The sequence below is a fragment of the Salpingoeca rosetta genome, assembly GCF_000188695.1.
Source record: "Salpingoeca rosetta unplaced genomic scaffold supercont1.19, whole genome shotgun sequence".
Lineage (NCBI taxonomy): Eukaryota > Choanoflagellata > Craspedida > Salpingoecidae > Salpingoeca > Salpingoeca rosetta.
This window is the reverse complement of record NW_004754915.1, coordinates 1,134,695-1,162,557: the sequence shown is the minus strand read 5'-3', so window position 1 is coordinate 1,162,557 and position 27,863 is coordinate 1,134,695. Positions and strand designations below refer to the sequence as shown.

Here is a 27,863-nt window from a genome sequence, read left to right as displayed (position 1 = left end):
TTTTGCTCCATGATCGTTCATTCGATGGGAACACACAACAACAACAACAACAACACGCACACACGCACAAGACATGCACAAACACAGCGCCAAACACCTCTCCTTCCCAACTCCTTCTGCTGACCGCGCACAACAAGCAACACTTTGTCGTAAAAGCATGTGCAGCGAGAACAGCATCGGCAGCAGTGCAAGCAAGCAAGAAGCGACGTGACAGCCCGTGGTGGCCGCTGTTGCACATCCACCAAGCAGCACACACACACACACACTTCCCCCCACATGCAGGGCTCTTGGTCGGCTGGTTGGGTTGGCTGTTCACATACATGATGATGGCTGGACACGGGGGGAAACACTCGACAGTAACAAGCAACACCACCACCACCAACAACAAGGACAACAAGAGGGTATCGAAGAAGCAAACACAAAGAAGAACATCTTCCAAGGATGTGTGTGGGAGAGGGGTGACATGCAGGGTTCGTGGTACGCAATGCACAATGCACGATGCACAACGGCACGACGCACGGCACAAGGTGGAAAGGGAACAAACCCGCCCCTACCACGAGACCAAGCAAGCAAGCGAGCAAACAAAACAACAACCACGCTTGAAAGCACAAAGACATGTGGCCATACACACACACACATACGTACGCGCTCATGCACAAACAAACAGAAAGCAAACCCCAATCACACAACAAACAAACACATACTCGCATACTCAAACATGTGTGCACACACACTCGTTAGACAAGTGTAGAAAACAACGCTGTGTACGGGGACAGAGAAAAAAGGATTGTGGGCTTAAGCGAGCATGCAGCAGTCGCTCTTGTAGTAGACAAAGTCTGTGCTGCCAGACGCACCAGCGAGAATGTCAAAGTCGCCATCGTTGTCAACGTCAGCGACAGCAATCTGAAGAGGTTGAAGCAGTGCGAGTAGGGGCGCGTGGTGCATGGTGCAAGGTGAGACAAAAGGGCGGAACAAAGAAGCGCCAGACATGAAGGGCGGCGAGGGGGGAAACCCTACGCCCGCGGTAGAGACGAACACAAGCACCAAGACCAGCACACGAGCAAACAAATGCACACACACACGCACAAGTGTACGCAAGTGTACACACACACACACACACACGAAGTGCATACACGCACACAAATGCACACAAACAAACAACAAATGCACACATGCGCGCACACAACAAATGCATACAAACACAAACAAAGACACACACACACACACAAACAAACAACAAATGTACACACGCACAACAACGTGACTTACTCCGCGGACGTCGGGAGCGCCGCTGGAGACGGCGTTGAACTGGAACGCGCCGCGTGTCGCCGGGTCAAAGTTGTCATAGAGAACAACGGCGTTGGCGCCGGTGACAGACACAACAATGTCCGCGTCGCAGTCAAGGTCAATGTCCGTGGCATACACCTCGTACACGTCGGCAAGGATGCCCGTGGAGAAGCTGAAGGACGCAAACGTCAGACTGCCGTCGTTGTAGATGCTGCACACACACAAACACACACACACACACACACACAAACCAAGCAAGAAAGTGTCAACAAGCGTGGACGAAGCAACCAAGCAACCAAGCAACCAAGCAACCAAGCAAGCACAAGACATCGGATAGTCACGAAACGGTGCAGTGGCAAAAACAACGTCAGACCCACGCACCACACATCGAATGAGCGACCTGCTACACCACCACCAAAAACAACTCACACTCCGAGAGAAGCGTCGCCGGTGTTGGCCGTGGCAATGTCCATGTCACCATCACCATCAAAGTCCTGTAAACATCACATGCACATCACAACCGCAGCCCACACGTGAGCATCGTCTCAACCAAGCTCAACGATGTTGCTTTCAGGTCACACAACCACACACACACAAGAGCACACGCACACACAAGAGCACACGCACATACAACACAGGCACACGCAAATGCGCCCCCAAAAAAACCCCTCTCCCCTCTGACTCTCTCTCTTTCCTCCCCAAAATGCAACGCAACACAGTGTAACGCACCCCGACGGTGACGCCGCGCGGTTGGCTGGCGGTGCCGGCAATGGTCTTGACAAACGTGGGAAGGGTATCGACAATGGTGTTGGCGTACACCACCACCTGGTCGTCATCGCGAGCCGTCACAACGGCATCCAGGTCGCCGTCGCGGTCAAAGTCGGCGACAGCAACATCAAAGGCGCCGTTGGCGTTGGTGTCCACAACCACGCGCGTGAAGGCTGGTGGGTTGGCGCCGTCAGACACAAACACCTCCACGATGGCCTCGTTGCGGCGGGTGATGATGATGTCGTTGTTCTCGTCGTTGTTGAAGTCACCAAGCGCCACGTTGTTCACATCAGCCACGTCTGCAGACAGCAGGGCAATGGGGCAGGCGGTTTCCATGTGTGCACACACACACACACGCACAAGACATCAACAAGTGTGAGCACGAAGGCACTTCAACAAGACGCGGGTGCCTGCTTCAAGCACCCAAACGCCGTCACTCCAAGCAGCATGGCCCGAGGGAGAGACACACAGCAGCAAACACGCCAAGAGCCAACAAACACAACCACACACCACGTTTCCACTCTCACCAACTACAAAACAAACAAACACACATGATACACACGCAACACACACAACACACACAACACACACAAAGCCAAGCGGCGTGCAGGCGTACCATCTGCGATGGTGGAGGCTGTGAATGCGCCAGAGCCATCGTTGGTGAAGAGGACAAGCGCGCCGCTGCCCGTGAAGGCGGCAACAAGATCAGGCACATCGTCGCCCGTCACATCGCCGGCAGCAAGGCCGCGAGGGGCAGTGAACGACGACCTGTTGTGTTTGGGGGGGGGGACGGCGCGTTGGTGAATGAATGAAAGGTAGATGGTTGGTTTGATACAAGTTCGCAAAACGTGTAACATGTGAAAATCAGAACGTAAACGCACAACACTCCCCAAAATAACAACCAAAGGGTGTACAAGCACGCACTGGAACGCGCAAACACACGAAAGCACACGCTAGACCACAAGCACGCGCAAACACACGAAAGCACACGCTAGACACACACACACACACACACACACACACACACACACACACACACAGGAACACGTACGTGAGCGCCGTCTCGGTGAAGGACTGAGCGCCGTTGTTGTTGAGGTAGACAACAACCGCGTTATCTGTAACAGAGGCAGTGGCGGCATCGGCAAAGCCGTCGTTGTTGAAGTCGGCCGTGACCACCTTGTATGCGCCATCACCAAGCGAGGAGCTGATGCGTTGGGCAGTCCACTTGGGGTCGCACTCGCCGTCAACCGTGCCAAGACCAACCGCCTCGCACTGCAGCCCAATGGCAGGGCACACAAACGTCGTCGAGACTGAGGTGGTGGTCGTGGTCGTCGTCGTCGTGGTCGTTGTGGTTGTGGTGGTGGTCGTGGTAGTCGTTGTGGTTGTGGTTGTGGAAGTGGTAGTCGTGGTAGTCGTGGTGGTCGTGGTGGTGGTGGTAGTCGTTGTGGTGGTGGTGGTAGTGGTGGTGGTCGAGCCGCCCGTGGTGGTGGGTGGCAGAGTGCCAGTACCACAGCTGCTGAAGAACACGCGCACCTCCCCAGCGCCGTTTGCGCTGACGACAATGTCGTTGGAGCCATCCTTGTCCACATCAGCGAGCGTCACATCCGTCACGCCCGCGGCGTTGGCGGTGAGCTGCACGGCAGTGAAGGACAGACCACCATCGTTCATGAGCATGGTCACAACACCGGCGTCGCGCTGGGCAACGACAATGTCCACGTTGCAGTCACCGTTCACGTTGCCGACGGTGAGGTCAAACGCATCGGGCACCGTGTTGGACAGCGTCACGGGCGTGAACACGCTGCCGCTGGCGGAGGTGACGTATGCAACAACGGAGCCCGCGCCGGAGACGGCGACAATGATGTCGAGATCGCCATCGTTGTCAATGTCCGCAAGCTCAACGTCACGTGGCGTGTTGACGCTGTTGGCGACGACAAAGGAGGAGAAGGACCCGTCACCGTTGTTCTGCAGGTACACGATGGAGTTGGAGTCGCGGCCCGCAACAACAATGTCTTCGAGATTGTCACCGTTCACGTCGCCGGCGGCGAGGCCAAAGGCGCCATCCAGGTTCAGCAGCGTGGATGGGGCAAACACGAGCGGATCGGTGGTGCCGCGCGCCGCCGTGAACACACGCACGGCGTCGCCGTTGCGCTCGCTCACCACAATGTCCAGCAGGCTGTCGCCGTTGAGGTCCATGAGCAGGATCGCCTCGTGCACGCCAGCAGCGGAGGAGGTCACCACGTACGGCGTGTACCCTTCGCCCGTGTTGCGCACGTACGTGATGGTGGAGCCGCCGCCGACAACAAAGTCCTGGCGCCCGTCAGCGTCCACGTCGCCGCGAACAACAGCGCGCGCATCCGCAACGCCGGGGAAGGTGGCAAAGACGCTGAAGGTGGTGGCGTCTGCACCGCCAAGCAGAGCAAGCGCACCAGCAGAGTCGGACGTGGCAACAATGTCGTTGATGCCGTCAGCGTTGACGTCCGCCACAAGCGTCTCGTACACGCCGGCCATGGACGCCACAGACGCGCCCGTGAAGGACGGGTTGCAGCTCGAAGCACACGTCGTCGTGGTCGTCGTCGTGGTGGTGGTCGTGGTCGTGGTCGTGGTCGTGGTTGTGGTTGTGGTCGTGGTTGTGGTTGTGGTCGTAGTGGTAGTTGTGGTTGTGGCCTCGCCCTCGACAGCCTCCAGGATGAAGTTGTCGTAGTTGACCTGGCCGCGACCAGACGCGTCGGCAACAACCATCACCACCACGTCGCGGCCAATGTGGTCGCCGCCAGCGGTGGACATGAAGCTGAGGGTGAACCACTCAAACGCGCCGCGCTGCAGGTCCTCTGCGGTGATGCGACGCTCGGCAACCACGGCATACGAGGTCGCGTCCACGGGGTACGCGAGGCGCACCGTCGTGCCCACAATCATGCTTGAGTCCTGGCGCCAGCCAACGGCAAAGTGCAGCGAGTAGTTGAAGTTTGGCTCGTAGGCAACGCCGGCTGCAACCTGGACGGCGCGGCCGCCGGCGCGGACAAAGAGGACCTGCTGGCCATCGGCCGGTGGGGGCAGGACACCCGTGATGGCGCCGGGGTAGTGGGTGGTGGTTGGCTGGAACACGCCGCACAGGCCAGACACATCCCAGCCAATGGCCGAGAGCACAAAGTTGTCGGCGGTGACGTTGTCCTCCTCAAAGGAGCCGGAGACGAGCAGTGGCGCGGCCTCAGTCGTGGGCTCGGCCGTCGTCGTCTGCTCCTCCGTCGTGGTTGGCTCGGGCGTGGTGGTGAGCGGCTCGGGCGTGGTGGGCGGCGGCAGCTCAACCACCATCTCAAAGTTGTCAATGGCGGCCTGGGCCACCGTCTCGCCGTTGACGCGCACAACAACGCGGATCTGCTCGCCAAGGTACACGGCGTCCGTCGGGGCAGCAAAGCCGAGCGTGGTGCTGACAAAGGTGCCCGGGACGAGGGAGAGGCTCTCCGCCGTGTACTGCTCGACGGCAAGCGCGACGCCGAGGTCGGCACTCAGCAGCTGGATGGAGATGGCCGAGGGGAAGGTGGTGGCGGTGTCCTGGCGCCAGCCAATGGAGAGGGAGAGCGAGTACATGGCGCCCGCAATCATGTTCGACTCCGGGATGACCTGGGACACGGCAACAAACGGGCGGATGAAGAGCACCTGGTCGCGGTCGGCGGGGAAGGGCAGCGGGTTGGTGGTCACAAAGGCGCCGGCCCGTGGGCGGAAGGTGCCCGCAAGGCCAGAGCCCGAGAACTGCCAGCCCGTGGCGACGTACGAGGCAAACGAGCTGCTGCTCTCGCTCAGGTCGTCCACCTCAAAGCTTGGGTTGCGCATGGGCAGCACCATGGGCGGCTCCTCCGTGGTTGGCAGGACCGTCTCCGTGGTGGTCGTCGTGGTCGTGGTCGTCGTGGTCGTCGTGGTCGTGGGCTCGGCGGTGGTGGGCATGGGCATGGTGGTGGCCGGGGCCTCCGTTTCGCACATGCGCACGTTGTCGATGGCGGCCTGCGCGTTGGACACGCCGTCGGCGGTAAACTCGACGGTGACGCCCTCGCCAATATACGGCGCGTCGCGGGCCACGCTCAGGGTGAGCACAACCTCCACCTGCTGCCCGGCAACGATGCCGAGCTGCTGCCGGGTGATGACGGCGGTGGCGATGGGCTGGTTCAGCACGCTGGAGGTGGTGGTGACGGTGATGCTCTCCGGGAAGACGAGCGGGCGGTCGCGGCGCCACAGCACAGCAAACTGCATCGTGTAGTTGTTGCCGCCAACAAAGGTGAACGACGTCACCGTCTGCCACACGCTCGCGCCGGGCTTGATGAAGAGCACCTGCTTGCCGTCTGCGGGCGGGGCGAGGAAGCCCCCGGGCATGGTGTCGTCAAAGGCGGTGGGCGGCGCAAGGAACGTGCCCGCAGAGCCAGTCACGTTCCAGCCAGAGGCGAAGAGGAGGAAGTTGTTCGGCGCGGAAGAGGCGTCGTCGGCCTCAAACCCACCGTTCTCGATGAACAGCGGCATGCACGTCTCCTCGGCAGTGGTGGCGGGGGCGCCCATGGTGGTGATGATGACCTCCTCTGTGGTCGTTGGCTCCTCGGTGGTGGTGGTGGGCTCCTCGGTCGTGGTGGTCGGCGCCACCTCCTCTGTCGTCGTGGCCTCCGTCGTGGTGGTGGTGGTGGTGGCCGTCGTGGTCTCGGGCTCCTCCGTGGTGGTGATGAGCACGTCCTCCGTGGTGGCCATGTCCTCCGTTGTGGCCTCAACCGTCGTTGCGGCCTGCGTCGTCTCCACGGTGGTCGTGGCCATGGGCGTTGTCTCGGGCCGGTCAAAGTCAACGGAGACGTTGTCCACAGCGGCCTGCGAGTTGGAGGGGCCCGTGGCGCTGATGCGGATGGTGAGCGACTCCCCGTTGGCCTCGTGCCCAAAGCCCGTCATAAACCACACGTGCGCCGGGTAGATGGTGCCGGGGGTGTTGTCCAGGTGGTCCGCCGTCACCAGCGTGCTGGCAAGCTCATACCCGGACTCCGAGGACACGAGGGAGATGGTGACGTTGGGGAAGGCGAAGAAGCGGTCCTGGCGCCAGGCCACGGCCACCCACACGCCCACAAAGCCGTTGGCCACAATGCGCGCGTTGCCGAGCGTCTGCTGGATGACGGAGCCCGCGCGAAGGAAGGCGACCTGCTGCCGGTCCAAGGGCGGGGCGAGCGCGCTGCCTTCGCGGGGCAGGGCGGCAATTTCGGGACGGTACGTTCCCGCGGTGCCCGTGACCCTCCAGCCCGTGGCGCGGGTGACGAAGGAGGTGGCCGAGTTGGCCAGCGAGTCTGCCTCAAAGGACGGGTTGGCCACGACGAAGCGCGGCGGGCGGGTGGTTGGCTCGGCGGTGGTCGGGGGCAGGTCGTTGCAGCACAGGTTCTGCAGGTAGTACACGCTGTTGGTGGTGAAGGAGATGCCTGCAACGTCAATGTCGCCGTCAAAGTCGAGGTCGCGCACGATGACGCTGTGCACCGTATCCACGGCGCTGGAGAGCACGACGCGGTTCTCAATCACGCCCGGCCGCGTGTAGAACACGGAGATGGAGCTGTCCTGGCGCGAGGCCACAACAATGTCCACAAAGCCGTCGAGGTTGATGTCGGAGAGCTTCACGTCGTATGCGCCCATGAGCTGGTTGGACAGGATGAGGCCGACGCCAAAGGTGCCGCTGCCGGCGTTGAGCCAGGCGTACGCGGCGTTGTTGGACAGGGACACGGCAACCACGTCCGTGAGGCCGTCGTGGTTGACGTCTGCAGCGGCGACGGAGATGAAGTTGGTGGCGGTGCCCTCGTTCACGGCACGCACCATCCAGGTGTCGTCCACGCGGTCGATAACGGAGACGGAGGCGCCGCCGACAACGAGCTCGAGCCAGCTGTCGTCGTCGACGTTTGCGGCGACAACGGAGCGGGCGCCCGCAACGCCCGTGATGACCTCGAGGGACCACGTGATGGGGCCGCACACGCCACAGGGGCGGCGGGGGCGGCAGCAGTCGTTGTACAGGATGTTCACCGTGCCGGTGCTCTGCGAGGTGACGATGATGTCCAGGTCGCGGTCGTTGTCGACGTCGGCGAGGGCAAAGCCGCGCGGGTCGTCGATGGTGACGCCGAGCACGTGCTTGGTGATGTTGGGCATGGCGCCCGGCACCGCTGCGCCCTCGTTCACGTACACGATGACCTCGTCGCTGTTGCTGGAGGTGACCACAAAGTCGGGCCTGCCGTCGCGGTTGATGTCGGCAGCCTCCACGTGGCGGGGCTCGTTGAGCGTGTCGTCCACCACCTCCTGCACCAGGGTGCCGTTGTCGTCAAAGCCAAAGACACCAACAATGCCGGCCGTGCGCGCCACGACGATGCCCTCGAGGTGGCCGTTGTCGGTCAGGTCTGCGGTGGTGCCGTCGGTCAGGCCCTCCCAGCCGAGGTCGTACTGCTCGAGCGGGGTGGCGATGCGCGGCGTGCACTCCCTGGCGCAGTCCGGCACGAAGGGCGGCATGGTGACCTCCTCCGTCGTGGGCTCAAAGGTGGTGAAGTCCACCTGGTCCACAAACTGGGTGCTGGCCTCGACGTTGTCAAACACGGCCTGGGCGAGGTGGTCTGTGCCCTGGACGAAGAAGACGAGCTGCAGCAGCTGGCCGTCCGCGGTGGCGTTCGCGTCCGAGCCGCGGTACACGAGGCACTCGCGGACAAACTGGCCGCTGGTGACGTCAGACTGGAAGGTGATGGCGCTGGCGAGCAGCTGGCCGTTGGGCCAGGTGCGCAGCTGGCCGACAGCAGCGGTGGGGAAGGCCTTGTCGAGGCGCTTGCCCACGGAGTAGCAGACCTCGTACACGCCGTCGCGCTCGAGCGGGGCCATGCGCAGAATCTGGCTGGCGCGGCCGTTGATGGGGCGGACAAAGAGGGCCTGTGCGCCCCGGGCCGGCGGTGGCAGCACGGTGTTGTTCTCAATGAGGTTGAAGTGGGTGGCGTCGGGGCGGAAGGTGCCAGCGGGGCCAGTGACCTCCCAGCCGCGGGCAGAGTCGATCCACTCCACGCCACGGCTCATGAGGTCGTCGCGCTCGAAGCTCGGGTTGAAGACAGCAAGGTCCATGGGGGCCTCCGTCGTGGTGGTGACAATGTCCACCACGCTGGTGGCAGCAAAGTTGTCGAAGATGACCTGGGAGCGGGCTTCACCGTTGGACCAGAAGCGAATCTGCCAAGGGAGGCGCCGGGGGGGGGGCAAAAGCGGGTGACGAAAAGAGTGCCAGGGAGGGCGGACGAGGGTTGTGAGAGGAACAGCACTGTGAACAAGCAGGAGATGGAGAGATGGAGCAGGCGCATTGGGACACGCGCGCACTTACTTGAACACACACGAATAAGGGCGTGCACACGCACGCACATGTAAGGGAATACACGCACGCACACATAAGGGCATACACACCTGTGCTCAGACGCACGCATGCACACACACACACACGCACACGCAAACACGCACACACAACGTCATACATTCATCCAGCCATATGGTTTGACTGACACACCTGCATCTGCTCGCCGTAAAACTCGCTGAAGGCGTTCTCGGCGGTGGTGAACCAGAGTGTGATGGGGACAAAGCCGCCTGGGGTGAGGCCGAGGCTGGAAGCGTTGTAGTGGCTCCAGACAATGGTTTCGTTGCCAAAGCCGTTTGTCAGGGCAACGCCAAAGCTCTCGGGGAAGGGGAAGTCGAGGCGAGCGCCAACAGCAAGGGTGACATAGTAGGCCGTGTCTGAGGAGATGGTGAGGTCGGGAACAACCTGCCAGGCCGCAGCGCCACCGCGCATCCAGAACAGCTGCTCCTGGTCCGCGGGGGACGCGAGAGGCTGCCAGCAGAAGAAGGTTGATGAGGTGGGTGGGCATGACACGCGATGTGCAGTCGGTTGGTGAGAAGGATGAATAAACCGAGTGCAGAAAAACGACAAGACGGTGACAGATGGGGCAACAACAGAGACTGCGAAGGAAACGGACCCTTAACGAGACGTGCAAGCAGTGCAGCCAAGCCCCAAGCAACTACACACGAGCGCAAATGCAGCAAGTACAGCAGCAATAGCAGCAGCAATAGCAGCAACAGCAAAAAACATTGACATGAACGCCTGGGGTGACGCACCAGAGGGAAGATGGATGGGGTTGGGCGGAAGGTGCCAGCACGGCCGTTGATGGACCAGCCTGTGGCCGACGTGGTGAAGGCACCGGCATCGACCGTGTCCACCTCGAAGGAGGGGTTGTTGAGCGGGTACACGGTGACAGGTGTCGTGGTGGTGGTGGACGAGGATGAGGTGGAGGTGGAGGTGGAAGTGGAGGTAGAGGATGAAGAGGAGGTTGAGGTTGAAGTGGAGGTGGAGGTTGAAGTGGACGTTGAGGAGGAAGACGATGTGGACGTGGATGTGGATGTGGAGGAGGAGGAAGACGTGGAGGTGGAGGTGGACGAGGTGGTGGACGACGAGGTGGAGGATGAAGTGGAGGTGGAGGTTGATGAAGAAGACGACGTGGATGTGGATGTGGAGGACGATGAGGACGTGGACGTCGAAGTGGAGGAAGAGGAAGAAGTGCTGGTTGATGTGGACGAGGAAGACGAGGAGGACTATGCCGAGCAAGTAAGTGGTGATTCGATTCCGCTAGAACGAACAACTTACAGGAGCTGGATCCTGAACTCATTTACCCGCTTTAAATGGATATAGAAGATCAGCGGGTGGCGGTAGCGGCAGCGTTTCATATGTTGATGTTCCACCTTCAACGCTGGTAACAATTTTATACTATACTGTTCGGTGTCCCAACAATGATTTTCGGTCCTAACCAGGACACATTCGTAGATCCACAATACGGTGTTACGCCCGATATTAAGGAATCTTCCCTTTGCAGTCGACCCATGAGACGGCATCCCGCACGTCTATTAGACGTCCGTCACGTGCGAGGAAGAGGTGGACGTGGAGGTGGTGGTGGAGGACGAGGACGAGGTCGACGTGGAGGTGGAGGATGAGGTGGAGGAGGAAGTGGAGGAGGTGGTGGACGTGGACGTGGACGTGGATGATGAGGTGGACGAGGAGGTCGAAGTGGTGGTTGAGGTCGAAGAGGAGGTGGATGAGGAGGTTGAGGAGGATGTGGAGGTGGTGGTGGAGGTGGATGAGGAGGTGGATGAAGACGTGGACGACGTGGTGCTCGTGCTGCTGGAGGTTGACGAAGACGTCGATGTGGATGTGGACGTGGACGTGGACGTATCCCTGGTTGTCTCAAGCAGACCCTCCGTCGTGCCCATCTCCATGGTGGCTGTTGAGCCCGGGGGGGGGGGGATTCGAGAATCGGGTGAGGGTGAGGTAGGCAAGGAAGGTAACGGAGAAGCAAGATAACAGGCGAGGCAGGAAGCGAGGCGCAAAGGGTATGTGTATGTGAGAGTGTAAGAGTGCGTGAGGGTGCGCGTGTGGGGGGGGGGGGGTGACATTGCTGCTGGAGCGAGGGACATCGGTCGCTTGTTGGAACTTACTGTCAGCTGTAGATGGCTCGAAGGTAGAGTCTGGGATGAAGGAGACAACGCGCACCAGGTCAAAGTAGCAGTACTCTGTGCTGGCAGCCGCAGCGCAGTCTGTGGTGCACGTGCGCGTGTGCGTGTGCGTGTGTGTGTGTGTGTGTGTGTGTGTGTGTGTGTGGGTGTGTGTGTGTGTGTGTGGGTGTGTGCGTGTTGAAGTACAGGGTTAAAAGGTGAAAGTTCAGGCAAGTGAGGATGCGCTGCGGGCCTTGTACATGCACGAGACGCTCAAGGCTTAACGTTTCCTGCCTCCCACTTCCATTGACAGTCAACGCACCGAAACGGACGCGGGCAACTTGGCCAATGAGGTCGACTTGCGTAGCGTCCAGCATCTGATGGAGAAAACAAAACACACGGCGGCAGGTAATAGAGGGAGAGTGGAAATGGATCATGAGCACCGAGACGGGAGGGCATCATGCAGTCATCAAATGCTCTACAGCCGTCTGCCCATCTGCAGATGGTTTGTGTGCCCACTCACAACAACAGCGTGCCACCAGCCCCACAACACAACACAACGTACCGCCTGGGTGCTGAAGTCGATGAACTCTGCGTTGTTCAGCTGCGCCTCGATGATGGACTCGGAGGACACAGTGTCGCCATTGGAGGTTTGCAGCGACAACGTGGCGCCAGGGAAGGCGCCCTACACATGGGACAAAAGCGGGGGTGGGGGTGATGGTAATGATGGGAACGTGGATCAAAGTGAGCGCGTGCACTCGATGCAACTGAAAGGAAGGCGGTAATAGGGTATGGGCCAGGGGGAAAGCCATGCTCGATGCCAGACATGCACGGAAGCACGTGTGGGCAATTGCGTGTGTGTGTAGGTCAACGCACCGCACGAGCCACAGAGACGGTCAGCATGTACACGGTGTCTGTCTCGTAAACCTGCAAAATGGATGCATGCATGCAAGGAGCAGACGCCAAGACACCGGTGAACAGAGATCAAGACCATGGCAGCGGCAGTGTGTGCACGATCTACAGACACGAACGCAAGCAGAAGCAGGCGCATGCGCTGGGGATGGACGACTCGACAACAGGGCACCAAGCAGGCGGGTGCGACGCACCAGGGCGATGTCTTGGAAGCTGGAGGTGCCGGACTCGAGACGAAGCACCTGGGATTGGTGCTGGTTCTGGAACGTGCCCACGCCGGGCCTGTGTGGGTTTTGAGAGAGGAGGTGGAGAGGGTGCGTGCGTATGCGTGCGTGCGTGTGCGTGTGTGTGTGTGTGTGTGTGTGTGTGTGTGTGTGTATGTGAAGGGAGGAGGATGGGGGAAAGAAGAAGTGGGTGGTAGTGGTGTTGCGGGCGGCGTTGTTGTGAGCAAGAGAGAGGGAGGGAGAGGGAGGGAGGGAGGAAACGCGGAGACAGACAGTTGCAAACTAAAACCGGCTGGTTGCCGTGTTGAGAGGGCACTGGCAAGTTGAGTACGCTTTGCACACGACAAATGTGGCAAAACTCACTGAATGGTGACGCCACCAGTCCAGTCAGCAGCAGGGGTGGTGCCATCGCCTGTAATATTGCATTGGGCAAGTCATCGTTCCAACAACCAAGACAAGAGGCAGAGAAAAAGTGGATAGGACACACAAACACACACACACACACATGCACAGCCATAGAAAGGAGGGACAGGGAGAGATGACGAGATGAGAACCGAAGCGAGGTTATGCTGGCATTATGATGTGTGCAACACATGCGAGCATGCACGCATGAATGTTGTTCAGCAAGAGGCAAGGAGGTAACAAAGCAGCAAGACATGGGTGCCACGACAACACGAGCGCACCTTGTACAACGTCTGGGCTTTCGAAGCTTGGGTTTGAGACCTGAGCCGAGATGGAGCCAACCATCAGGGCCACAACGGCCAGCAGAAGCGGCGCTGACCGTGCCATGGCGGTGATGTGGAACGGCTGAAAGAAGGCAAGGGGCAAGGAACGACAACAAACGCGGGGCTGTGTGTCGTGGGATGATATGACGTTGTGCAAGGGGATGGGAAGGTACGAGCGGTGAGTTGGTGATATTGGGTGCTGATGCTGGGCCAAAGGAAGACGGCTTGAGGAAACCCGAAGGTGATGGTGGAACAAGCTCGCGCGTGTGACAAGTTTGTGGTGTGAATGGACAAGAAACTGGCTCAAGTGCGTGCGTGCGCGCACGTAGAAGGCAAGAGACAAGACGAACAAGCGAAAGGAAGAGGGACTGGCCCAATGCACAGCAACAATTGGCGTGGCGGGTGTGGTGTGGATGGATGGCAATGGATAAAGAGAGTGGCAAGAGGTGGGATGTGTATGCGATCTGTTGTCGATCGATGGCCGACAGAGACAGAGAGAGAGGAGAAGAAGAAGAAGAAGGTGGGTGAATGCGTGCATGCGTGCACGCACGCACGGCAAAGGGTGGAGAGGACACGCAAGGAGGACGGGTGTGACAGGTTGTGGTGTGTGTGGTGTGTGTGTGTGTGTGTGTGTGTGTGTGTGTGTGTGTGTGTGTGTGAGGGGGGGGGGAGTAGCACAAGCAAGGACCTCACCTGGTTGAAGGCTGGTAGGAAGCAAGAAAGGAAGGAAGGAAGGAACAGGTGAATGAACAAATAAACAACCAAGCTACTGCGCACTACTCTGCGAGAATGCAGCTACAGACAGGCGGGATGTCGGGGTTATGGCGTGTCGGCGTGCGGAGTGCAAATGAAATTGAGGAGCAAGGGTGGAGAAGGAGAAGGAGAAGAAGGAGGAGGACGCGCACAATGAATGGACGGATGGGATCGAGTGTGTGTGTGTGTGTGTGTGTGTGTGTGCGTGTGGGTGCGGCACTGTGTGAGAGGGAATGAGGAGGAAGGACAGAGGCAGGCAGGCGGCTTTTGATTCGAGGCCGCAGAGCAAACAGCAAGCAGTGTCGAGGGCGTGACAATGAATGGTGCGTGTGTGTGTGTGTGGGTGTGGGTGCGCGCATACAATGGATGGTGGTGGTGGTGGTGCTGGTGTTTCGCGTTCAGTGACACACACGCGACAAAAGGAGGTGGGGTGCGGTCGGGTTTGTTGGTTTGTTTCAAGTGCAGCAAAACTTGGTGTGCGTGTGTGTGTGTGTGTGTGTACGGGTGGGTGATGGGTAATGCAGTGGCAGTGGAAGGAACAAAGTGTGGGAAGGAACAAAAGCGAGGGAAGGAAGGAAGGAAGGTGGTGGTGGTGGTGGTGGTGGCACGGCCGCAGCACCAACGTAGACAAGCAAGACAAGCAAGACAGGCATGACCAGCAAGGCAGCCAGCCAGCCCGCCGGCCAGGCCAGCCAGCGATGCAACGCAAGCAGCCCGCTCGCTCTGGTCACAGCATCGCACAGGCCAAACACAAGACTCACTCACCAGCGAGATGGGTGTTGAGGGGAGCGAAGTGGTTTGAGAGTGAGAGTGGAAACGGTGGCGTGTGCGAGCGAGCGAGCGTGCGTGCGTGCATCCAAAAAGGCTTGACTGGTCCCTGCTTCTTTCTTGCACCACACACACAAACACACAGACACAGGCACGCGAGTTTTTTTTTTTCTCTCTCTCTGCTTGCTTGTGTGAGGTGGGGCGTGCGTGTGTTCACTGAATGCCTGCAAGCAAGCAAGCAAGCAAGCAAAACAGTGGACGATTGTGCGTTGTGGTGCTTTGTTTCGCTGCGCAAGCGAGTTTTTTTTTTTTTTGGTTGACCGTTGTTGTGGCAATCAGTCAGAGGATTCGCTATGATATGCACAGAATCCACAGCACAATGGGCGCGCCAGTTTTTTCAATCCAAGCGCGCGCCGAACAGCACAAACCGCAGTTGCAGCCAACAATGGCTGTGCTGAGTCAGCGAAACGAACGAAGAAGAGCAAAACGAGCGCTCGTCTCCGCACCGACTGAGCAGCAGGCAGTGAAACACAGCAGCCCACGCAGATTGATCGCAGCAAGCAGCAAGCAAGCGCGTGAAGCCTCTGCAGCCACACCCACACACCCACACACACCCACAAACATCAGTGCACACATTACACACAAACACACTCGCACAAACAACGAACATGGACCGCAGTGTGGGTGTGTCCACACAGTTTCTTCGACGGTTCTTGGAGGACATCAAGGAGACGTTCCCAGAGGACCACGGAACACTGACAACAACAGACGTGTGCACCAAAGTGGTGATTCCACGCACCAAGGCGTCGCAATGCGCCTACCTGGACCTCATCAAGAAGGAACACCCGCAAGACGTGGGCCCAGCCAACGTGTTCGTCTCCCATGCCTGGCGCTACAAGCTCGAGGACGTCGTGGGCACCATGCTGGAATTCGCCCAGGCACGACAGAAGCAGCAGCAGGCCCAAGGCAAGGACGAACCAGCCGAGACTTACTTTTGGTTTGACCTCTTCATCAACAACCAAAACATTGCCGCTGACCTTCCACAAGAGTGGTGAGTGTGCACAAGTTGGCTGTGTGTGTGTGTGCATCGCTGTTGTTGTTGTTGTTGTTGTTGTTGTTGTTGTTGTTGTTGTTGTTGTTGTTGTTGTTGTTGTTGTTGTTGTTGTTGTTGTCGTTGTTGTTGTTGTTGTTGTTGTTGTTGTTGTTGTTGTTGTTGTTGTTGTTGTTGTTGTTGTTGTGTGCGTGCGTCTGCGTCTGTGCGCGTGCGTCTGCGTCTCTGTGTCTGTGTGTGTCTGCGCCTGTGTAATGTCATCCACCCACCACCATGCTCTCTTTTCCTCCTCCTCCTCCTCCTCCTCCTCCTCCTCCTCCTCTCAACTACTGCTGACACAATCAACAATCGCACTCCCACTCGCACACACAACCGCAAACACAATCGCACTCGCACACACAACCGCACACACACTCTCCCTCTCTCATTCACACACACACACTCTCTCTCTCGCACTAATTCACACACACACGCAACCACACACACACACACGCAACATACATACATACATACATACATACATACATACATACATACATACGAACGTACACGCAAACAACCGCACCTCCCTCAGGTGGAGCACGACGTTCAAGGAGTCGATTGCATCCATTGGGCACGTGCTGCTGGTGCTGACTCCCTGGAGCGACCCCATCCCGCTGACACGCGCCTGGTGCCTGTGGGAAATCTTCTGCAGCATCAGCCAAGACAACGTCCAGCTCACCATCCAGCTGCCGGCGGCCCAGAAGCCCGAGCTGAAACAGGCCATCCTGGACGACTACGACGCCGTCCTCAACACCCTCGTCCGCGTGCAGGCAGAGCGCGCCGAGGCCTGGAACCCAAAGGACAAGGAAATGATCTTCAGGGCCATCGAGGCCTCGGTGGGGTTCCCAAAGCTCAACGAAACCGTCAAGGACCAGATGCGCGCCTGGTGCCTGCAAGCCGTCATGGCGTTTGTGCAGGAGATGAGCCAGCAGGGCAAGGAGGACACGGAGGAGTTTGGCCGCTTGTGCTTCCAGGCCGGGGCGGTGCTGCACCGGTTCGGCGCCATGGACCAGGCCATCCTCTTCTACGACAAGGCCCGCGCCATCTTCGAGGCCGTCCTCGGCAACGAGCACAAGCTCACGGCGGCAGCGCACGGCCAGCTGGGCCTGGTGCTGGCAGACAGGGGCGCCTTTGACCGCGCCATCCACCACCACACGCGCGCCCTGGAGCTGAGGCAGGCAACCCTCGGCGAGCAGCACCCAGACACGGGCATGACGTACAGCAACCTGGGGATGGTCCACCAGCGCATGGGCGACGCGAACAAGGCCATCGCGCTCTTCAGCAAGGCGCTCGAAATCACGCTGCCCGCGCTCGGAGAGCAGCACCAGACTACCGCGCTCGCATACTGCAACCTGGCAAACGCGTTTGGGGACAAGGGCGACCAGGACCGCGCCATCGCCCTGTACACGCAGGGGCTCGACATCTACAAGCAGACGCTGGGGGAGAACCACCCAACGACGGCGCAGACGTACGGCAACCTCGCCACCGCGTACAACGCAAAGGGCGAGCACGACAAGGCAATCGACCTCCTCAACACAGAACTGCGGGTCATGCTGGCAACATACGGAGAGGACCACGAGCAGACGGCCTCCACCTACAACAACATCGGCCTGGCGTACACGCAGAAGAAGCAGGCTGCCACTGCGCTGCCGCTGTTCGAGAAGGCACTGAAGGCGATGCTGGCTGCGGTTGGCGAGCAGCACCCGTCAACGGCCGCCACCCTGACCAACATGGGCATGGCGCACCGCGCACTCGGGCAGCACGATGAGGCGGTGAAGTGCTACACGCGCGCCCTGGACATCATGGCCGCCACCCTCGGCGAACGGCATCCAACAACAGCCAACACCATCGGCAACCTGGCCAACGTGTACCTGGAGAAGGGCGACGCAGCAAAGGCCCTCGAGCTGAACAAGCGCGCGCTGGAGGTCAAGGTGGCGCTGCTGGGGCCGCACCACCCGGCAACCGCAGATACGCTGTGCAACCTCGGGCTCGCATTCCATCAGGCCGGCGAGCACGAGCAGGCTGCCAAGCACATCAGGCAGGGCCTCAGCGTCTTCATCGCCGTGCTCGGCCCCACACACCCGCGCACGCTGCACACACATCAGCTGCTGCTGCAGCTCACGCAGGCGCATGCGGTGGCACTGCAGGGCGACAAGAAAGAGCAGGAGGGTCTGCCGGTGCACGCTGCTGAAGAGGCAGCACTGGCTTCCGAGGACAAGGGCACGGACGAGAACGAACAGCAGGCAGAAGCAGAGCAACCACAAACGGAACAGAACAGCGACAGCAACCCCGCTGCAGCTGCAGCACACCAAGAACAAGAACATGAGGAACAAGAGGGCAAGAAACAAGTTGACGCTGAAATTGAAGACGAAAAAGAAGAAGAACGACAACAACAACAACAACAACAACAACAACAACAACAACAACAACAACAACAGCAGCAGCAGCAGCAGCAGCAGCAGCAGCAGCACCAACAGCACCAACAGCAGCACCAACAACAACAACAACAACAACAACAACAACAACAACAACAACAACAACAGCAGCAGCAGCAGCAGCAGCAGCAGCAGCAGCAGCAGCACCAACAACGTGATGGTGATAATAGCATGGCGACCGAGAACTCGTCGCGCAACGAGCAACGAGAAGAGCGCGGCGTCAACAACGCACAAACCACCCATGAAACGCCAGTGCACGGGCCAGGCAGTGCTGCGCAAGAGACCGCGGCAACATCAAGTGGCAGCCAGAACCAAGGCGGCAACACAAGCTGTTGCGTGTTGTTGTGAGGGGGGAGGATGAATGTCTGCGCTTTGGTTCATTGTGAATCTGTCCACCTCTTGTCGTTTCTCACGCACACTTCCCTGTTTCCTCCTTTCCCACCTGTCTGTGGCGCGGCCTTCTGCTTGTGTGCGCATTCTTCTTGTTTGTGTGTTGTTGCACCATCCGTGACCAACAGACAGCAACAGCAGCATTGAGCTTGCACCACCCTGGCACCACTCGCAACCTGTCACTTGTACCCGTTGCATGCATACACATTTACTGAACTTCTTCCTTTCACCAGCCAGCCAGAGCTCATTCGTGCACACGCACCGGCAAGCAAGTCCAACACGAACTGCCAAACAAACAAACAAACAAACAAACAACAGCAGCCGCCGCCGCCTTGCTTGTCTTGTGTCCACCGTGAGCCCGGCCAACGAGACGCCCGCTCCGTGTGATGGCGCTCTCCACAGCACAGGAAGCGGAAAGCAGGCCCTGCAACAGATGCAACAGGAGAGAGAACATGCATTGCGTGCATGTGCCAACGAGTTGATCAACATGACAGACAATCCCATGGGGCATGAGTGCAAACACGCAATGTCAACAAAGACAAAAGAAACACAATGCTAACATGCACACAATGCTAACATGCACACAATGCTAACATGCACATACACACACGTGTGGAGAGTGAAAAGAGGGACAACAAAGAGGTGGTGTGTGCAGACAGCCAGCGTGCTCAAAGATTGGTTGTGTTCTTCCCAAACCCAAGAGAGTGTGTGGTGGAAAACTAACGCACACCCTCTCTCAGCCTCACTGGAGGACGAGAAGAACACAAACACGCAGGACTGCAAGCACGGAAACACGATGGTTTTTGATCTCGCAAGCTTTGGACACTCGCCGCCACACGTAAACGTTCAAGGCGGAGAGCATGGCATACTCGCTTTGGGTCCAACACAGTGGGAGAGGGGGAAAGTGGACAAGAAAGGACGCGAAATGACAAAAGGGGGAAGGGGGAGGGAGAAAGCGTGGCAGATGGGGAAAGGCAAAGAGGAAGGTAACACAGAGCCGAGCTGGGTACAAACAGTCAAACACACAAACACAACCACACCCACAAACACAAACACAACCACACGCACACTTACCATCCATGGACATGGTGAGCTTGATTCGCTGCATATGAGACGCTGGCCGCTGGTCAGCAGTCAAGATGCCCCTGTCCCAGTTCAGCCATCATATCACGCCTGCATGGTAACTGTTGCCAATTCAACACGCACACACACAAATACACATTCACACACACATACACACACAAATACACATTCACACACACACACACATGCGCGCACACACAATATACACACATGCACACATACAATACACATACAAACATATCAAGGAAGGGTGAGTGACACGCGGAGGAACAACACGCAAACACCAACCACATCAAAACAACACGACACATGATTGCCACGTGGTAGGGGATGTATGCATGCAGCCAACGCGCAAGCGCTCTTGTTGGCACGAGAGCGGATGTGTGTGCATGCGCAACACACGCCACCACCACAAGAGCAAAGGCGAGACCACAAGCAACAAGAGGAATTGGTGTTGCAAGCTTTGGACGCTTGCCGCCACACGAGAACGTTGAAGGCGGAAAGCAATTTGACACACTTGCATGAGAAAAGGTGAAAGAAGGGAAAAGGGAGGGCAAATGTGGAAGAGGACACGGGAGAACAAATCATGTGCTGGCAAGTAGAAGAGAAAAGGAAGCAGCAAAGCTGCCATGCGTGCACGCATGCACATATGCACATGCAAGTACACACACACACGCGCACGCACACGCACACGCACACGCACGCACAAGCACACGCAAGCGTACCTCGTTCGTGATGGTACGTCGAGCAGCGTCGCTGTCGCCGCGGCATGCCATCATGGGTGATCCTGGCCGTCATGGCAGCCGTGCTTGATCGCTTCATCCACTGCACATGCTGTCTGTTGCTGTGAGCGAAAAAAAAATGGGCGAAGAACACACGTGCACAGAAACGAAAGGAAAATCAGGGGAAGAAAAATGCTGGGGCTATTTTTAGTAGTTTGTACTGTTTGTAGACAGCAGTCGAATTTTTGTTGGCACAAAAAGCCGCCACAGAGACACAGACACAGAGACACAGAGAGAGTCAGAGAGAGACAGAGAGAGAGAGAGACAGAGAGACAGAGAGACAGAGAGACAGAGAGACAGAGAGACAGAGAGAGAGAGGAGAGACAGACCGACACAGACGACACAGACGACACACGAAGACGAGACAAGAGGCAGTGTGAAGAGCACGATCAGGTGCAGTCGGTGATGGGGAGGCAACGTCCATGTCCGTGCCCTTCGTGGCATCCGTGGTCTGATTGTTGCAAGTTCATGGTGGTGGTGCTGTTGTTGGAGACTTGTGTGTGTGTGTGTGTGCTGTGTGTGCTGTGTGTGCTGTGTAGGAGATTGTCTTGGCAGGAGAGAGTTGTGTGTGTTTACTTGAGTTGTGAAGCAAACAAGGATGTAGCATGAATGAACATGAACTGGGAGACACTCTCACACATAGGGCGAATTCGAAGGCGAACCAGAATGAGGCACGCTCTGCATTTGCACGCAAAACAGGGGTTTGGCTTCCTTCGAATTTGCACTTGAGCGGGCTACTCGAATACCCCCTCATGACAGCTGGGCGGTTGATTCGCCCGTAGGGTCGATCTTCTCGTTAAGACATCATAAAAAGTGCACGCACGTGAGACAGCGGAGATGGCGATGGTGACAAGCGAGGACAGCGTGTGCGTGGTGTGCGCGCAGACATGCCAAAGCTGGTGTGCTTGTCGTCGTCCTCTTCACATGGGGTGTGCAGTGTCTTCGCGCGATACTCGCCGCGGCCCTCTACTGTTCTGCGAGGAGTGCACGCCTGGCGGATCGCAAGTGCCTCCTGCCAAGCGACCGCATATGGCTTTACACGAACCTGTGCACGAGCCCGTGTCCATCGCTGCAATGCTTGCGCAGGAAGCACTCTACTCCACGTCTTCAGCGTCAACGTCATGCGTGACTGCTCCTGCAACGTCGTCGCCCGTGAGCTCGGCCCCGACAGCATCAACTGCAACTGCCCCTGAAACTTCACCGTCTGTGGCCTCGGTTTCTGCAGCATCAATCCCTGCGGCAACTGTTCTCCACCCTCACCCACCCCCTGCACAGACAACAACGCCAGTGGCAGCACATCACTCGGTGCTGACAACATCGCCTGTTTCGCCCCCAGTGACCTCGCCCGCTTCTTCCTTGACGTCGACACCAAAACAGGATGGAAAGGATGCAGGCCGTGTCAACATTCGGTGGACGGACGAGACGCGAGTGTTGTTGTTGACGTGCGTGCAAGATCTGATGTCCACCGGTCTTGCAACCGTGGACGACATTCGAAAGGGTGATGATGCAACGTGGAAGAGGGTGGGAGAGATGATGAAGAAGAGAGTTGGCGCAAAGTCGAAGATGAAGAGGCTTGCGAACAGTGGCCTGGGGACGCGTGCACATCGGCAATTTCGAGAAATGCAAGATTTGTACAGGCACGCAACAGACGCGCACACCTTCTTCACCAAGAAATCGGGCCTTGGCAATCTGCAAGGGGATGGATACGAGGTAAGGGTGTCTTCTTGCATGGCAATTGAATCGTGCGTGTGCGTGTGTGTTTGTGCGTCTGTGCGTCTGTGTGTTTGTGTGTGTGTATGTGTGTGTATGTGTGTGTGTGTATGTGCGTGTGTTTGTGTGTGTGTATGTGCGTGTGTACGTGTGTGTGCATGCGCGCGTGTGTGTGTATGTGCGTGTGTACGTGTGTGTGCGTGAGCGCGCGTGTGTGTATGTGCGTGTGTACGTGTGTGTGCGTGAGCGCGCGTGTGTGTATGTGCGTGTGTACGTGTGTGTGCGTGCGCGTGCGTGTGTGTGTATGTGCGTATGTGCATGTGCGTGTGTGTGTGTGCGTGTGCGCGTGTCGAACTAACTGTGTGTGTATGCGAGTGTATGTCTGGCTGTGTGTATGTGTGTGTGTGTGACTGAGCGTGCGCGTGAGTGTCACCTTCGTTGTTTGCATGTATCTCGTGCAGGAAAGGCTATTGCAATGGCCTGAATTCGATGAGGAGCCACGAAAGCACGTACTGCAGAAGAGCGCCCAGAAGCTAGACGAACTTGGAGAGGAGAAGTTCCTGCTTCTCCATCAGATCCTCAACGACGCCGTACCCACAGGTATTCACATGGGCCTCTCACATGCACACTTTCTTGTACACGAAGCTCACGCGCTCACACGCGTACGCTTGTATGCACTCGTTTGTGTTGTAGGCTCACAGGCAAGGGAGGTCGGTGACGAAGTCGAACAACGAAGACGGAGGAAACCTCGACCTGCAGCATCGACCGCTAGCCCAGACCCAAAACTTGAGCTCTTTAGGGAGTTTATGCACCAGACATCAGTGCAGTTCGCTGCACTGATACAGGTGCTGGGCGGAACGCCTCCTGCACAACATACCTCCGCACCACCAACAACACAGGCGCCCGACTCTGGGATGAACGATGGCCCACGCGAAAGCCCACGCACCACCAGCCGCGCCGGACAGGAGGAGGACAGTGACAACAATAGTCAAGACGACTCAGTCACCGCCAGATGTAACGATGATAGTGGTGATGTTGACAGCGATGCTGATACTGATGTCGTTGCTGTGGTTTGCTGATGCTGATGTCGTTGCTGTGGTTTGCTGCTGCCTGTTCTGTGGTGTTGTGTTTGTTGTGTGTGCAGCACGTTTTACGATTGATGGCTTCTCACTCATAAATATATTTATGAACACCACTGTTCAAAGCAAGCATCAGCAATGTGTTGGCGCCACTGCATCGCTTGTTGGGTGGGTGCTTGGTTTGTGGGTATCGGAGCATCTTGGTAGAGGGGTACTTCAGTGTCGTCTGGTGCCCCGATGTAGTTGTGAAGTGCAGCACTTGCAAGCACGAAGTCGACTGCCCGTTCGGGCGTGCATGTCAGCTTCTCCTGTGCTAGTATCTGGAAACGCTGCTTGAGGTGGCCTATTGCCTGCTCCACTCTCATGCGTTTGCTGGAGTGTCTCCAGTTAAATGCCTCCTTTGCATTGAGTGGTGGATTATCTGTGAAGGCACTGACATGGTAGCGTGTTGCTGCGATGCAGGACGGCCAATGGAGTCACAACACAAGTGAATGAATATCCACACGCATCATACAACCGTGCACGCACACGAAGCATACACACACATGCACGTACATACGTCATACAGCCATGCGCACGCACACACGTATGCATGCACGCACACCCATCTATCATACCTTTGAAGGGAACGAGGATGCGATGCTCCACAAGCGGACCGCCCGCATCAAACAGGACATACGTTCCAGTAGGGATGCGGTCGACGAACCCAACTTTGGTGATCATGAAGGAGTCATGGCAAGCACCTGCAACATCCATGTAACACACGATGAAAGGAGCTACGATGTCTAGTTGACAGACTACCGGGCAAAGGAGGTTAAAACAATACGAGAGATGATGCATACCTTCAAATCCCGCGCTGACATACTGGAAAGTGCGGTCATGGTTTACACTAACCAATACATTCATTGCCTGCTTTTCCTTTCTGCAGAACCACGTTTTCCGCTTTGACTCGGAGATACCTGTTTCACGACCACACATGCACATACACACATACCCGCGCACACAAACACGAACGTACACGCACGCAGGCAGGCACAGGTTCATGCAGTACGTGAGCATACACTGTGCTTGCGAGGTAGGTCAGCGACTGCTGAGGTAGGTCAGCGACTGCTGACGCACACACACACACACAGACGCACACAAATACATACACACACAGAGGCACAGACACACAGACACACACGCACAGACACACACGCACAGACACACACAGACGCGCACACACACACACACGCACGCACGCACGCACGCAAATACACAGACACACAGACGCACACAAATACACAGACACACATACGCACACAAATACACAGACAGACAGACACACACACGCACGCACGCACGCACGCACGCACGCACGCACGCACGCACGCACGCACGCACGCACGCATGAGCATTGAATGCATGGATACGTCGAGGTCGAAATGTGACCAGCGTTCTATCGGCAGCTCCAATACACCCTTTAAAGTACTCATCGTGCTCCGACCAATACTCTGTCTCTCGTGCAATCTCTTCTGGGGTCGAAGGAAAGCGAACAAGATGTGAGAGGCCACGAATTATGCCCCTGAGAACCTGCACAACAAGGACACATTGTTCACACTAAGCGTTCACCGGTACTTGTAGTGACTTGCAACCAACCCAAGCTGAGAACCGAAACACACAAGTACATGACTTACGTGTTCTTCGTATTCCCACAGTAATGACGTGCTGATACCATAGTGATCGGCGCACCTCCAGTAAGAGCTGCCCGCCTGAAGATGATTGACAACAGCAGCAACAATCACATTCATGTCCACCTGCAATCGTATCAACAATGACTTGCATAAGCAGAACATTTGAACCAAACAGCGAACAGGAGTCACACACACTTGCAAACACACACACACACGCGCGCGCGCGCGCTCTCACTCACACGGACTCACCTGCTTGTGCTTGCGCTGAGGCAGCCATGGGCGAATCATCCGAACCAGTGTCTTGAATTGTTTCTTGCTCATGAAGTACTTGCGTCTGAACGCACTGTTCTGCAACTGAAGATGCTCCTGAAAACGTCTGTGACAGTGTGACGAACAGTGATTACACTCGCTAACTCCAGTGTTCACTATCACAGAAAGGCAAGCGTACACGCGGCTGTTGCCCCTTGTACTGTTACCTGTTTGGAACGGTGAGCTGCACGCCTTGAGAGCTGTGGATCCTTGTCCGCTTGGCCTCGCCCCCAGCGACCAACAGCAACCACAACATCGCCAGCCGTTGTCTCATCATCATCCACACCGTCACGAGCACGGCTCGCTTACGCTGCTGAGTCAGCATTCTTGGCGGGCAGCCGGGTAGCCCGCTCACGGTTTGCCCAGCTTTGCACAGCCCCACCAAAACCTCACCCTTCGCAAAAGTTTGGCGACCAGTTTGGTTTGCAAAAGTGGTTCCTTCGAATGGTTTTGTGACAAAGTGCATCAGTTTGGCCAGCTTTGGTTCGCCTTCGAATTCGCCCATAGACAGAAAACTGGAGGAGAGAGAGAAGTGCCACGTGGCAAAACAACCAGAAACGCCCGTTTCTGGGCGCACGTGAACAGAAACGTTTACAGCAGAATTTGCTGACTCAGCAAGCATTGACACTGGAACCGTGATGTCAACAGCGACGCTGTTTGCGTTTCCGCAAACGGCCGAAGATATTGCCAATGAACTGGCCGCTTGGACTGACCAAGACCCGTACTTCGCATGCTGCATTGGCGCTGCAGATGTTGACAGGCAAGTCCTGTCTGCTGAGTCATCATTGACCTCCCTTCTTCACGACACCACAAATTTGCATTCACCTCTCTTGTGTTCTGGAATGTTCACGTGATTTCCCTCCAACCTGTTGCACGTGCAGTGTTTAGCTTGTGTGGTTGCTCGATGTTACATGCTCTTGCATAACACACCACATAACCACACAACTCTCAACAAACACTGCCACGTCACCACTTTGCGTTGTCGACAATTCTTGTCTTCTGCTCTGTTTCTTTCTGTTGGAGTGTTCATTCATCCTACATCCTTGTTTGCTTCACAACTCAAGTAAACACACACAACTTCCTCTTGCCAAGACAATCTCCCACACAACACACAGCACACTCTGCACACACAGCACACACACACACACAAGTCTCCAACAACAGCACCACCACCATGAACTTGCAACAGCAGATGGTACCTTGGTGCCTTTTCGAAACATTGGGATGACCGAAGAAGAAACGTCAGCTTGGATGTGCCGCAAGAAGTTCTATGCAATGAACGTTTTTGTCGCGATTCGCCACGATCGGACGTTCAGCTTCGTTGCCAGTGGCTTTGAAGGTAAGCTGACATGCATGTTTGACTTCTGTGGTACACATGTTTCTTTGTGGTTATTCTGAGCTTACATACTTTCCACAACACTGGTGTCTGTCATGACAGCTTTATGGTAAGACAGTGAGGTATGCTGGAAGTACTACTGTTGACAGGCAAGTCCTGTCTGCTGAGTCATCATTGACCTCCCTTCTTCACGACACCACAAATTTGCACTCACCTCTCTTGTGTTCTGGAACGTTCACGTGATTTCCCTCCAACCTGTCGCACGTGCAGTGTTTAGCTTGTGTGGTTGCTCGATGTTACATGCTCTTGCATAACACACCATATAACCACACAACTCTCAACAAACACTGCCACGTCACCACTTTGCGTTGTCGACAATTCTTGTCTTCTGCTCTGTTTCTTTCTGTTGGAGTGTTCATTCATCCTACATCCTTGTTTGCTTCACAACTCAAGTAAACACACACAACTCTCTCTTGCCAAGACAATCTCCCACACAACACACAGCACACACAGCACACACACACACACAAGTCTCCAACAACAGCACCATCACCATGAGTGTTCTACAGTTGTGTTTTGTTGTGCGTCAGGAATCTTCTCCTGTGTTAACGAAACAGTGACACTAGTGCTACAACGCACACTCAGCTACCCTGCACCCATATGAGTGCTACGGCATACGGTGCTACTGGGTGAAAGAAAAAAGGTCACAATTGAGTCCAGCACAGTACCGTTGAAACGCTACTTGAGGAAAGTACGCGAGTGAGGTATGCTGGAAGTACTACTGTTGACAGGCAAGTCCTGTCTGCTGAGTCATCATTGACCTCCCTTCTTCACGACACCACAAATTTGCACTCACCTCTCTTGTGTTCTGGAACGTTCACGTGATTTCCCTCCAACCTGTCGCACGTGCCGTGTTTAGCTTGTGTGGTTGCTCAATGTTACATGCTCTTGGGTAACACACCATATAAGCACAGAAGTCTCAACAAACACTGACCACGACACCACTATTGCGATGTCGACAAATCCTGTCTTCTGCTGGTCACC

The 27,863-nt window shown here is 56.9% G+C and overlaps 6 protein-coding genes across 6 annotated transcripts; 3 read left to right on the top strand and 3 right to left on the bottom strand.

Annotated features, from left to right (window-relative positions):
- PTSG_07978 (uncharacterized protein) lies at positions 1 to 10,404 on the bottom strand. Its single transcript, XM_004991727.1, has 8 exons — positions 10,180 to 10,404; positions 9,578 to 9,895; positions 3,107 to 9,249; positions 2,672 to 2,823; positions 2,017 to 2,354; positions 1,717 to 1,781; positions 1,270 to 1,498; positions 1 to 903 (listed from the first exon to the last, which is right to left on the bottom strand). Exons 2-8 carry the CDS (start codon positions 9,854 to 9,856, stop codon positions 796 to 798), a joined length of 7,314 nt encoding a protein of 2,437 aa, XP_004991784.1. The 5' UTR covers positions 9,857 to 9,895; positions 10,180 to 10,404; the 3' UTR covers positions 1 to 795.
- Positions 10,190 to 10,771, top strand: PTSG_07977 (uncharacterized protein; the record flags this gene model as incomplete). Its single annotated transcript, XM_004991726.1, has 2 exons — positions 10,190 to 10,666; positions 10,751 to 10,771. 2 exons carry the CDS (start codon positions 10,190 to 10,192, stop codon positions 10,769 to 10,771), a joined length of 498 nt encoding a protein of 165 aa, XP_004991783.1.
- Positions 10,772 to 11,552: 781 nt separating this feature from the next.
- On the bottom strand, positions 11,553 to 13,472 carry PTSG_07976 (uncharacterized protein; the record flags this gene model as incomplete). Its single annotated transcript, XM_004991725.1, has 7 exons — positions 11,553 to 11,580; positions 11,755 to 11,924; positions 12,113 to 12,232; positions 12,424 to 12,474; positions 12,654 to 12,741; positions 13,047 to 13,095; positions 13,367 to 13,472. 7 exons carry the CDS (start codon positions 13,470 to 13,472, stop codon positions 11,553 to 11,555), a joined length of 612 nt encoding a protein of 203 aa, XP_004991782.1.
- A 1,865-nt stretch (positions 13,473 to 15,337) lies between these two features.
- Positions 15,338 to 19,064, top strand: PTSG_07975 (mbre TPR repeat protein). Its single transcript, XM_004991724.1, has 2 exons — positions 15,338 to 15,980; positions 16,555 to 19,064. The coding sequence occupies exons 1-2, from the start codon at positions 15,598 to 15,600 to the stop codon at positions 18,803 to 18,805; spliced, it is 2,634 nt and encodes an 877-aa protein (XP_004991781.1). The 5' UTR covers positions 15,338 to 15,597; the 3' UTR covers positions 18,806 to 19,064.
- A 2,572-nt stretch (positions 19,065 to 21,636) lies between these two features.
- PTSG_07974 (uncharacterized protein) lies at positions 21,637 to 23,501 on the top strand (the record flags this gene model as incomplete). The annotated part of the gene is made up of 3 exons (XM_004991723.1): positions 21,637 to 22,422; positions 22,884 to 23,022; positions 23,116 to 23,501. 3 exons carry the CDS (start codon positions 21,637 to 21,639, stop codon positions 23,499 to 23,501), a joined length of 1,311 nt encoding a protein of 436 aa, XP_004991780.1.
- A 104-nt stretch (positions 23,502 to 23,605) lies between these two features.
- Positions 23,606 to 25,451, bottom strand: PTSG_07973 (uncharacterized protein; the record flags this gene model as incomplete). Its single annotated transcript, XM_004991722.1, has 7 exons — positions 23,606 to 23,617; positions 23,717 to 23,952; positions 24,119 to 24,244; positions 24,344 to 24,365; positions 24,933 to 25,015; positions 25,178 to 25,297; positions 25,424 to 25,451. 7 exons carry the CDS (start codon positions 25,449 to 25,451, stop codon positions 23,606 to 23,608), a joined length of 627 nt encoding a protein of 208 aa, XP_004991779.1.
- Between the last annotated feature and the right edge of the window lie 2,412 nt (positions 25,452 to 27,863).

Excerpts from the sequence above, each read along its gene's own strand:
- PTSG_07978 (XM_004991727.1), bottom strand. The coding sequence starts at position 9,856 with ATGCGCGGTGGCGCTGCGGCCTGGCAGGTTGTTCCCGACCTCACCATC. Across the intron at positions 1,499-1,716 it reads GGCGACGCTTCTCTCGGAGT|CATCTACAACGACGGCAGTC; the intron begins GTGAGTTGTTTT and ends GTGTGTGTGCAG. Across the intron at positions 904-1,269 it reads GCGCTCCCGACGTCCGCGGA|ATTGCTGTCGCTGACGTTGA; the intron begins GTAAGTCACGTT and ends CAACCTCTTCAG.
- PTSG_07975 (XM_004991724.1), top strand. The coding sequence starts at position 15,598 with ATGGACCGCAGTGTGGGTGTGTCCACACAGTTTCTTCGACGGTTCTTG. Across the intron at positions 15,981-16,554 it reads GCTGACCTTCCACAAGAGTG|GTGGAGCACGACGTTCAAGG; the intron begins GTGAGTGTGCAC and ends CACCTCCCTCAG.